Here is a 12,906-nt window from a genome sequence, read left to right as displayed (position 1 = left end):
CAGCTGCAGGGATATATATGTTGCTGTACAAATCAGCTGTGGTCCTAGTGCACGCTTGGGTCTGAAGGTGGGCTGTGGTGGTGTAATGTCTGGAATGTCTGTGTCATTCCATCCTTCGTCCGATCTGCCGGTTGACGATCCGGCTTGATTGCTGCGGCTGCTGCCTCTCCTTCTCCATCTTCCTCTCCCCCACGTCCTCTGCCTCTCGGTGTTCTCCTGCTGGCAGAACCTCTTTGGGGAGTTGGGATACGGGGCTCCTCTTCCGATGAGGTACCTTCCTCCACTGTATTTGGCCGCTTGCTGAATGGGGGCTTGACTGGGGACGAAGTACCCGGCTCCCAATCCAAGTCAGATGATGGCCTATTGTGTGAAAAATGAAGAAATAACAGTTAGTCATTTACAAAACTTTTCCATCTTTCCTCACAATGAAACACAGAGGGCGAAAGTCACACGTACACATCACACCCAGACTAACAGTAACACCTAAAGTGTCTTTGTGTGAAACAAAGGACACACACAAACACCTTCCCTTCCCCCAAACAGGTAAGCAGCTGAGGCTGTGCCAAACACACAGGTATATACATGTATTCATAATTCAAACTAAAGCTTATTTATGTTGAAATACTATAATAATATATACACACTACAACATATAATAATACTACAATAATAAAATACCTGTCGAAAATAAGGTCTCCTTCCAGAAACATTTCCTTTATGTCAAAATACTATAATAATATATAACATATATACTACAATATTACTACAAAATATAATAACACGACAATAATAAAATACTTACTTGTCGAGAACAACGTCTTCTCCCTGGAGAAACATGTCCGCTTCCTGAGACAAAAGACATGTCGCTGTCCTCTTCGGAGATTTCCTCCCCAGACTGGTCGCTATCACGACGGAGACACAATTCCACTGCCTCTTCTGTCGTGAAACGGGATTTCCCCGACTGTTTTGCCATTATTTAGCTTCTTTAGCCTCGTTGGAACGCTCAAAAACAGCACTGTTCGTATTTTACGCACGGACGCACAATGAACCTACGGCCACTGGATACCGTTACGCAGTGAATTTTCTTGTTGTTGCCCTCTAGCTGGCCACAGAATTTGCATATCGTTGTTTTCGTCTGTTCATTGGCTATACGAATCCGGAGTCATTTGACAAATCGGGCTCAGTGGGCTCGGTCTATACACGAAAGAAGGGCGGTATGCCCTTTCCTTCAATGCTGACTCATTGGCTAATGTAGACCCTGAAGACGATATGTTGCTCGTATTGGCTCAAGCTTGGTGTCAATCGAAAGGTTAGAGTTCAACGGACAGTTTGGTAGCAAGTTTTCTTCAGTGCGCGCACGAGAACGGCTTTTGCAGGGAAACATTTTGTCATATCGCCTGCGGTTTTGAAATGACGCAACACCAGTTTGTGGATATTTATGGATATAATCATGTGTTTTGGACATTTTTTTTTCCTGGCCTGGATTGTCTGGACCTTTGCCGACGTAACGAGACCGTGTTTTTTTGGAATGTGATCGATCTATGGGTCACAACGAGGCGTCATCGGTGAGTTGTCTTGATTTTCAAATCGCTTGTTTGTTTGTTGTTGTCTGACAAAAGTATTGATTAGCTGCTGTGGTGGTCTGATCTTGAAACGGAGTGGACAGCTGGAATCACAAGAATCGTAGGTTTCCAGAAACATATGGCACTCGTACCGAACTATAAATAGATGTACAGTGTACAACGGAATGTACAGTGTATAGTTGAAATGGGCGCCCGCGCGACAGCAGAACGTTAAGAGGTTAAAATCCTTCCCCTCCCTACAAAGCCTTAATTGGTCATCATACCATCATGTGGTCAGATAAAGGCAAAAAAGATGAAGGAAAGAAGATAAAGTGCTGAAAGATAACAGTTGAGGCGAGATAGACTAAGATAATATTCAAGTAGAGAGAGTGAAAGAGTGGAACAAAATGAGAGTGTATCAGTCCAGGACAGTAAAATAGGACTCCACAGCAGACGACTGGTCTCTTTCTGTCTTCCTCCCTGCTACCAGAGCCGCAATGCAAATAGAGCCAGAATGGAGCCTCTTGTTTGCCTAACAGGAGGCAACAGCGAGTCCGATGCCGAACCCAACCCTTCAGGTCTGTCGCTGGCTTTACGCCGCTGCCTCTCTTACGTTCAATTCATTATTCATAAATAACACTTCATATCTATACTAACTAGCTTTTAATAACCTCAAAAAGACACCCAACAAACACCAAACCCAAACAGACAAAATAAAAATGTATAAGTCAATTTGTGTAATTTCTTAGATTAAAAGTAATAATATTTGAAAGAATATTATTTGTAATAGTTTGCCTGGCAAATATTGAGTATATTCCAAAAATGAACTTTTTTGGAATATACTGGCTGTGTGTTTTAAAGCTCCTACATTCTAATCAACTATCATCCATGTAAAGATATTGAGGAGTAATCTCAACCTGAGAATTACGTTTTTCAAACTCAACAGCAACAAATCTAAAATCCTCATCATGGGCCCCAAATCACCAAACAAATCCCACCACAACTTCTCCATCGATGGCACCGCTGTGACACATCTGTGACCTTGGTGTCATCTTCCATCCAACCTTCTCCTTTGAACGCCACGTCAAGCACATCACAAAAAACGCCTTCTATCATCTTAAGAAATAGAAAAACACAAACACAACCAGCCGCATACGCCATGCTACGTACCAGCTCGTCTTACATTGTATACGCTCTTTTGGTTGTGTGTCCCTGGACTTGTCAGCACTTGCTCTGTAATCCTTTTGTCACACAAACAAAAAATGTATTTGTTTACCTGTAATTTGTCTCCTTTTAAAAACATGTAAGACGGTTCCTCGGTATAAATCGGAACGAGGTAGCAAGGCCACTGCGGAGAGGTTATCTCCAGAGGACCGGAGACGTGCTTCAGAAAAAGTACAACAGAGCACTAAACACTTTACACTTCATATTAGTATCCTAGAACACAATAGCAACACCCTACCACTGGTTTACCATTTTCTCGCCCCATAAGTCTGTTTCATATTTTAATATTTAAATGTATTTATGTTGTTGGTGTTACAGTCACTCGTCAGAGATGGAGGATACCAGCCAGACGCTGCAGTCAAGTCCTCTTTCAAAGTGTTATTTCTTTATTCTTTTCATTCATGTGTGAGTTCATGCAGTTCTTCAACTTTAAATATGTAACGCCCTGTGGCTTGTGTTAATTGGTTGTGTGTATGTGTGTCTTGATTATGTCATTCCCTTCACCTGCCCTCAGCAACCCCCATGTGTGTCCCCTGATTGTGATTCCCTTCACCTGTGTTTCCCCTCTCCTATAGACACTCCCCCACCTTCCCTTGTCCCCGGTCGGATTGGCTTTGTTCCTGTTGATGTGTTTCAAGTACTTGGTTTTGTTTTAGAGTTTTGGCTAGTAAAGCACGTTTTGGATTTTTCACCCGCAAACCTGCCTCCGGTCTCTTCCCTCTGCACACCACACCCGGGTCGTGACAAAATAACTATTTGACTTATCGGTTTTATTACACTGTTCTTGATACCATTTTAGTTTACTGTTTTCTTTTTATTCCTCAACATGCAGTATATTGTGAGGTAGTACAAATGTACCTTTAGGACATGCATTACACTGCAACAATTATGTATGGAATATGTATTGTCTTTCTTTTATTTGTGGGGAATTAAAAGTAGTGGGTTGTATAACCCTTTGTAAATAAACAGTTTTTATGTGGTTACATCAAATCTTCATGACCGTTTGGCAGTGCTCCAAAACTCCACAGCACAGTCAGCTCTGAGCTGTGTGCAAACTACAAGCTCCACTGCATGGCGCCGTGCAATCTCTTTGTTTGACTGGCAGCAGCATAAATTAATCAAACTAAATGCCAAGTGCCAAGTTTTGTCACAGAACATGGCTTTAGATCATAGAGTTAAGACAGCACTTGTCACTTCTTTTGTCCGTCACAGCTTCCATCAGCCAGCAGGAAGCATGTGGTTTGAACGAGTAGAAACCCAGGTGGACTGAGGAAGAGGGTGCAGAGGCTTGTTCCTGTGAAAACCGATCCACAGGCACTGTAACTCATGAATCTGTACACTTGTACATCATTCTAACCAATGACTAAGCACACACACACACAGACAGTAAGAAAACACAGAGCGCTCTCTCTCTTTTCTTTCTTCTTCTATTCAGGTTGGCTTAATTACTCACTTTATCCAAGCACCTGCAGTATGTACCCATTACAGAGGAGACAGACACGTAAAGACATTAGAGCATCAAACACATTACCCCACGCTTCTCTCAAACACTCACAGAGCAAGCGTCGTTTTTCATAGAGGCGGAAAAGGAAAGATTTCGAAAAAGCTGTACCTTTGCTTTTAGCTAGAGGCGGAGAGCGAAGAGAGGGTCCACAGCCGAGACAGCCCAGACAGGGAGGAAGAGGAGAAGGAGGCGTGAGACAGACACCAACCATTTCAATGCATATATGAATGCATGCCATGAGGATAAATCGATGTACAATAGCAGCTGTACATCAAAAAGAAACTTCAAACATGCAACCACAACAAGATTCCAGGATCTGTGAATGTCACACCAAGACAGAACTACACACATATTACACTACACAAATTTGAATATTTATATTTCATAAGAATTACATGTGACTGTCTGTCTACCATTTGGTACTCTTCATGTTATATCATTCATCAAATCATTTAATGAGAAATATCAATTTATATTTCTGCATTTACACAATGTCGGTATATGGTATTATTACAATTTGAGAGTGCTCATTAATTGGTGGCTATACCTTCTACAGCCTGTCAAATGTTAGTGTGAATATGATTTTTTTTTTTTTAACTCCCTTTTATTTTTGAGTTGTAGGTCTTGGTAGACTATAATTTACACATTCCATCCTCAATTTAAAAAAAAAAAAAAGTTGTGTGTGGTAAGTATTTCTTTCTGAACTGTAGTGGAGTAGAAGTAAAAAGTAGCATAAAATAAAAGTACAACTCAAAATCTTACTTTAGTACAGTACTTGGTACATACAGTAAGTACTTTCCATAATTCTGCTGGACTGCAAACCGATGGAATCAGTGTTGGTTGTATCTTCTATTGTACCAGATGGCTTAGTATAGCAGAATGTTAAAAATCGCAATTTATAGCAACATGCACTACACACAAAGCACAGGTATGAGAGAAGAGGGAAGGAGAGGCATACCTTGTTCTGCCATCATATGTGCAAGGCCTTGAGAACAGAAGAGAGGAACGGGGAGGAAGAGCACACTTAGTTTCAATACTCTAAGGTATTGTGATGATACATGTTTTCCCAGGAGAGAAAGCATGGCATCAGAACACACTAACAGGTCACACAAAGCTTCCTGTGGATTTCCTTATTAAAAATACCAGCATGTTAGCAGAAGTGATAGCCCGCAGAAAAACATTGCACCCCTTCTCTATCTTGGGTTCAATAACAGAGCTGCTGTCTGGACTTAGACCTGTAGTAACTGATGTCACACTGACAGAAAACGTATCCAGGGTGAAGCATTACCTGTTATGTGCATTTTCAATTTGCACATACATCAAAATTACAATTATTGCAAAAGAAATTAGCATATAAATGATTTTGTTATGGCCCAATATGTGTTTTGAGAGGTCAGAGTGACCTTTGAAGAAATTGGCTCAAGGAGTTAGTCCTGAGATATTGAATCGGACGGACAACCAGAAACCCTAATGCATTAAGATGATGTTGCCCGAGGTGGAAAAGAAGCCGATACAATGTTTGTATTGTCCGAGCCTGTCTGGATATCTACAGCTATACAAATGATTGCTATGGTTGTCGTAAATAAAATAAAATGCCATTCAAACTCACCTGGCATATTATTGTTGACCTCTGGAATACAAGGGGAGAGAGAAAACAAGGAAACAAAGCCAGGATTAGAAACACTCGTATTACTTGCATGCTGAATATCATGCAAAATATGATACACTTAATCCATACAAAGGGCCGGCAGTGGGCACAGCCATGTGCATGTCATTTACAATGCAGAAAGTTTGAGCAACGAGGTGTTAAAACAGCAACAGTTGGTCTGAGAGCATTCAGTCTGACTAGATGAAATATCAGGAGGCATCTCTTCCTCCACGAGTAAACACACTGGTGACACACAGACTTTTGTTATTTCCGTTATCTTTTAGAGCAGACATAACACCCCATTTGATCTGCATCCTCAGGTGCTGTTGTTAAAGGATAACCTTATTTTGAGTTTCTGGCCGTTGCCTTTTTGTATGAATTCAAGTGAAGCTCCAGTCCCACGTTCCAGTAAAGTGCAAGACGGATTATAAAGCATACTGATGATTTTACTATTCTTAGAGCCACTGCAGTGTAAAAGCTTTAAGGTTGTTACATCCATGGGGCCACGAACATAAGAAATACAAATTCCCCTAGAAACAATCAATATCCACAGTGAAAGTCTTGGAGATATGGCTTTTATCATAAAGTGCGAGAATTTTGTCGTCAAGGTGGAAACAGGTAAAAATTGTGAGGACAAAGAAATGCTCTTGAATAGGGTCCATTTCTAAGCGAAGCCAACACAGATGTAGTAGTGAAAGTAGTGGTTGGCAGACATCATATACATTCAGGTCCGTAACACTGTGACACACTGAATGCAAACTCTACATTTTGAATCATCTCCAGGTCTTTGTATCTGCTTTATTTGTCTTGAAGGGACAACGGGAAACGGTTAGTTTTGTTATATCCATTTAATTAAAGCTGAAAGTATACACTTCACCTACATATTGACTGCGTCATTTCAAATCTGTGTAAAGAGGAAAAGAAGAACATTTGTATCACAGTCCAAATACTTATGGCTGCACCTCCAAATCTGAGGCCATGGTGCTGTGCCGGTGGATTGCTCCATCCAGGTGGGGACGGAGTGCCTGCCCCAAGCGAAGGAGTTCAAGTATCTCAGGGTCTTGTTCACAAGTGATAGTAAGATGGAGCGGCAGACCGACAGGCGGATCTGTGCGGCTGCAGCAGTGAAACATATCTCCCGGATGGGCTGGGAACGCCTCGGTTCCAGAATGAGCTGGACCATGTTGTAGGAGGGAGGGGGAATTTTCTTAGTGGGGGCCAATCAGAAGAAGTCAATCAGATATGCATTAGATACTAATTCAGTTTAAACTGAGGATTTTCAGCTGTGCTCCAAGCGCTGTGTGGGTGTGAGTGTTCGACATGTGAGCTATGGGGGGACTGGGGATCGAGCCGGGTACCTTGTGGTTGCGGGACGACCCCGAGCTACAGCCGCCAGAAAAGTGTTATGTGTAGCAGGCAGCAGAAATGTAGCATTAGTGTCCTTTAAGGAGGAACGACAGAAGCTGGGGAGAGTTCTCTACCTTCCATTCCAGTTTGCTGTTCTTATCCATGATGAGAAGCTCAATCTCTTTATGTCCCGCTCTCCCGAGCAGTTGTATTCACTGCCTTTCATTCTGCTCTAGCTTTATTTTGTTCTCTATCTTGACCTACTTCGTCTGACAATTTACTTCCCTTGTATTGTGCCTCTCTTTCTGTCACCAGGGTGTGTGTGTGTGTGTGTGTGTGTGTGTGTGTGTCTGCAAACACATACATATTTAATGAGGTACCAGTCAACACTCAGACTACAGGGAGTTGTACCTGTGAGTCCAAATATGCCAACAGAAGGGATCCATTTGAAGATGGGTAAGTGCATTTACTAAACTTTGTTTAGCATATTCACGTTAGCAAAGTTAGCACATTTAGCTAATGCTGTGAGCATAGTTCGTGCCGCATCTCCGTTACGTGTCCGTAAAACGGCACGGTGCGTAATCGTTATGACCGTTGTAACTTTCACTGTCAACTTTCTTTGAGTCAACTTAGTACTGACTAGTAGTAATTTATTTTACAGAGAGGATTCACCACAGCCATCCTCACCAGCCCGGGTCTGTTTTCTATTTTTTAACATGTATATTGTGTAAAAAAAAAAAAATCTTTATGTATAATATATTTTTTTTCATAATATTTTTTTTTTGAAAACAAAAACTGTTGGAATGGTTATTTTTCATTTGCACACACCTCATGAAGCTTTATCTGCAGTATGAAGTCACTTCTCAGACCCATTTTTATCATTTTGGTGAAAGGTGTGACAGATCACATTTCTACTCAAAGAAAACAATAATACAATATTTGGTTGTAACGGGTTTTCATTACCCTCAGCACAATAACACCAGCACACCAGGGTTCAAGGTTCACAACAGCTTCATTAGGCTCTGCTGCCCTAACGGACCGTCTTGCATCGGTCTGCTTGTCTCTTGAGCGTCTAGCATACTCCTACTTATGTAGGGACAAACACACAATTAGTACAGCTGAGGCCAATCAGGCCTCTTCCAGGCACCGTCCCCGAGCAGCCCACAACCACACCCCTCTGCAGCTGAGCATAACCACGCCCCCGCCACCACATTGGTTTTAGACATTTATGTATCTACCATTTTATTCATATATTTCACTGCTTTTATGAACCTAAGACCTTTGGTAAACCAATTTCCGTCACCAAAACAGTTCGTCCACCTGAGTAAAGTTATGTTTTAACAAGAGATATGAAGAATTTCAGAACTTCAGCTTTAGGGCCATATTATCTCTTTACACTTGTGACAATTGTGCCTCATTATATAGACCTGAGATTGTTCTGCAATTTGTGATGGTACACATTGGTATCTATATTACATGCAAGTGCCTTTAAACGGTGAATTTATTTAAGAAATGTCAAATCGAGAAACAGGCCTAAGACCCTGAAGGGTTAACACACACACACACACACACACACACACACACACACTAGACTAGTCCTAACAGTGTAGAGGGCTTGATTATTACCGTTTTCATCATCAATATTAACAGCCATCATCTCTTCACGAGCAGCCATGCTTCCTGTTAATATGAACATACGGGTGGCTGGAGAAACTGAGAGGGAGGGCTGCTGAAGCCATCTGCTCATGTTGGGGTGGCAACGGCATACAGCGGGTGGACCGTCGGCTGGGTGGCAGGGCTGAGATCTGTTAGAGGGAACCTCAGAGTTTCTGCTTTAGTGAGAGGGCCTTTTTATGGGTTTAATTTACACATTTGTATTTTTTGTCATACTTTCTCATAGAACACAAATAGTACTCGGCCGACAAGTGACACGTTTTTCAGAATAAGGTTTATTTTTCTGAGGCATCAACCAATCACGATGTGCAGAATGAGTAGAGTTGTGTCTATATTAATGAAACGATACAAAAAGAGGCTCCGGAGTTTAAACCTTGACTAGACCGTGCAGACCAGGGCCCTACTCTTGTACCTGGCTTACTCAGTTAGCGGGATAATTTTCAGGATAAGATGGCGCAGGTCAGGCTTTTCGGTTCCATAAAGCAAGTTTGGAAAAAAATCACCATAGCAACACATCCATATCTCTCAACCTGCTCCAGTGCAGGCTTCACTGGATAAGCTGGCCACTCCCACCGGACAAAAAAGGCAGCTCCCTTCCTCATTGATGAAGGAGCGATATTAGTCATAATTATATGAATGAATGAATATATACACTTTATTAATCCCCAAGGGGAAATGTTTTTGTCGTCATCAGTAGCGCCTTACAAATGAAGATACAAACACACAAGATAAAAGATCAAATATATAAAGAAGCAACAGGGATGAAAGATATATACAAATTAAAATAGTCATATATATATTTAAATATACACAATAAAGTAGAATACAACTAACTGGAGAATATATTTATATTTACAGCCGCAGAGTGTATTCATTAAGTAAATTAGATAAACAGTAGAAAGTGCAAAAAGCAAAGTATGTATGGTACAGTGATGAATTAATCCACAGAGGAACTAGCAAGTGGTGACTTGTTGTAAAGTCGTATTGCTGTCGGAAGGAATCTTCTCCTGTAACGGTCCTTGGTGCAGCGGAGCGTGAGGAACCTCTTGGAGAAAGTGCTCCTCTGGCCCTGCAGTAGGTGGTAGAGAGGGTGGTCCAGGTTGTCCAATATGGACAAACGTTTCTTCAGCGTCCTCCTCTCCACCACCTGCTCCAGAAACTCCTGCTTGCAGCCGATGATGGAGCCGGCCTTCTTAACTAGCTTGTTAAGTCTATTGGTGTCACCGGCTCCAATGCTGCTCCCCAGCAGACGATGGAGAAGTACAGGGCGCTGGACACCACCGACTGGTAGAACATCTCCAGCATCTTGCTGCACACATTGAAGGATCCAAGCTTCCTCAGGAAAAAGAGTTGACTCATCCCCTTCTTGTACACAGCGTTGATGTTGGCCTTCCAGTTCAGTCGGCTGTCGATGGAGACACCAGGTACCTGTACTCCTCCACCATGTGATGGAGACACCAGGTACCTGTACTCCTCCACCATGTGATGGAGACACCAGGTACCTGTACTCCTCCACCACCATGTGATGGAGACACCAGGTACCTGTACTCCTCCACCACCATGTGATGGAGACACCAGGTACCTGTACTCCTCCACCACCATGTGATGGAGACACCAGGTACCTGTACTCCTCCACCACCATGTGATGGAGACACCAGGTACCTGTACTCCTCCACCACCATGTGATGGAGACACCAGGTACCTGTACTCCTCCACCACCATGTGATGGAGACACCAGGTACCTGTACTCCTCCACCACCATGTGATGGAGACACCAGGTACCTGTACTCCTCCACCACCATGTGATGGAGACACCAGGTACCTGTACTACTCCTCCACCATGTGATGGAGACACCAGGTACCTGTACTCCTCCACCATGTGATGGAGACACCAGGTACCTGTACTCCTCCACCATGTGATGGAGACACCAGGTACCTGTACTCCTCCACCATGTGATGGAGACACCAGGTACCTGTACTCCTCCACCTTGTGATGGAGACACCAGGTACCTGTACTCCTCCACTATGTCCACGTCCTCTCCCAGAACACTCAGAGGACTAGGAGCTGTTGTCTTCCTCCTGAAGTCCACCACCATCTCTCTGGTCTTGGCCACGTTCAGAAGCAGGTGATTCTCTCCGGCCCACTCCACAAAGTCACTCACCACTGCCCTGTACTGCCGGCCTTCTTAACTAGCTTGTTAAGTCAGTGTTACTAGTACACCATACATATCATTACTGTAGAAAATGATTAAGGTGGACTTGTGATTGTCAGGTTCTGGTATGAAAGAGAGCACGGCAAAAAGCATGGCAAAAAACAGTCCGGGTCAGGGAACGGCTGCGAGGCGGCAGCGGGGACTGGGGGCGGCTGTGAGGCAGCAGCGGAGATTGGGGGCGGCAGCGGGGACTGAGGGCGGCAGCGGGGACTGGGGGCGGCTGTGAGGCAGCAGCGGGGACTGGGGGCGGCAGCGGGGACTGAGGGCGGCTGTGAGGCAGCAGCGGGGACTGAGGGCGGCAGCGGGGACTGGGGGCGGCTGCGAGGCATCAGCGGGGACTGGGGGCGGCTGCGAGGCGGCAGCGGCGGCACTGGAGACTGCTGCGAGGCGGCACTGGAGACTGGGGACGGCTGCGAGGCGGCAGCGGGGGCACTGGAGACTGGGGACGGCTGCGGGGACATAAGCCTCGGGGGTGCCGGGAACAGGTCGGGGAGCCGGCAGGACACGGGGGGCCGGAACAGCTCGGGGAGCCTTCGGATCAGGAACCCTGGCGGCCAGAGTCCACCATAAGCCAGCCGGGAACCCAACCATGGTTTGCGCTCAGGGTCCGTAAGCTGGTTGACATGACCCTTCTGGTGTCTACGGTGACCACCGAAGCCCTCACGGGGCTCATTAACTGCCTCAAAATCAGCATCCACAAACGTCATAAAAATAAACGCGGACCGTGGCTGGTCGTGGACCTTCCATGGCAGGACAAAAAAAGGGGTCGAAAAAATAAATATAAAGTTGCAGGCTGGCACCAAATACTGGTCGGATTGTTCTGTCCGGTTCTGGTATGAAAGAGACCCAAATGCCGTTGCAACAGTTGAAAGTAAATTTGTTTTCCATAAAACAAAACTCAGGACAGGCTTCAAAACGAGATGAGGAACGAACAAAAACAAAACCAGGAATCCAAAAGACAGGGACAAGACACGACTACTCACGAGCAGTAGCGGTGCGTCAATACAGGGCGCTAGGGCGCCGCCCCTCTTAAAATGTTGTCTGTCAAACACTGTCAAAACATTATATACCAAATAATTTAAATAAGAAATATACCATGTTGACGCGCTAAATGTGTGTGGGAGACCGTAAGCCCCTGTCAACAACCACTTAAGTTAAATGTGACTAAATATAATATATCGGCGTTCATCATCACTGAGGAAAGCCCCTCCCCTCTCGGGGCGCCGGACAATGTGAGTCTATGGAAGCGAGCAAACATTTCAGGGGCGTTACGGCAAGGACAGCCTCTCATTGGCGGATGAAATGCGAATCTTCGGCCAGTGACTGTTTCTTATTGCAACGTGATTGGACTATTCATCGAATCAGAGACCTTTAGCATTCCCTCACATCCCATATAGCTCCCACGTATCTACGCGAGCAACATAGCTAGCAGAGACTTATGTTAGTATGGCGACTGAAAACTCTCTGGTATCTCTACGCGAAACACCTTTCAACCGACGATCAGACGTTGACAAGAAGAGGCTGAAAGAGTTGGGACCCGAACGTCCGGATTTAAAAATTCAGCAGCAAAGCACTGACGTACACCCGGAGCTTCTCCTCAAGCCTATATCCTAACCGGAGCTGGTTAGCTGGATGCTAAGTGTGGAGCAAAGTAGTGGCTCTGAGCAGTGAGGAAGCGCCGGGCTATGAAGGAAGATGAGCTTGAAGGATTGCTGCAGAGGTGAGTGTCAAAAT

The 12,906-nt window shown here is 44.3% G+C and overlaps 1 protein-coding gene across 1 annotated transcript in view; it reads right to left on the bottom strand.

Annotated features, from left to right (window-relative positions):
* The window catches only part of nrxn3a (neurexin 3a), a gene marked incomplete at both ends in the record, with an annotated part of 140,119 nt that extends 134,858 nt beyond the window's left edge, over positions 1 to 5,261 (bottom strand). Inside the window, 1 exon segment of the mRNA XM_079217335.1 lies at positions 5,249 to 5,261. Within this exon segment, the coding sequence (XP_079073461.1) occupies positions 5,249 to 5,261 (13 nt within the window).
* Between the last annotated feature and the right edge of the window lie 7,645 nt (positions 5,262 to 12,906).

The sequence above is a fragment of the Taurulus bubalis genome (genome assembly GCF_910589615.1).
Source record: "Taurulus bubalis genome assembly, chromosome: 1".
Taxonomy (NCBI): Eukaryota; Metazoa; Chordata; class Actinopteri; order Perciformes; family Cottidae; genus Taurulus; species Taurulus bubalis.
Note: the sequence above shows the minus strand (reverse complement) of the source record. Positions and strands in the feature narration are given on the sequence as shown.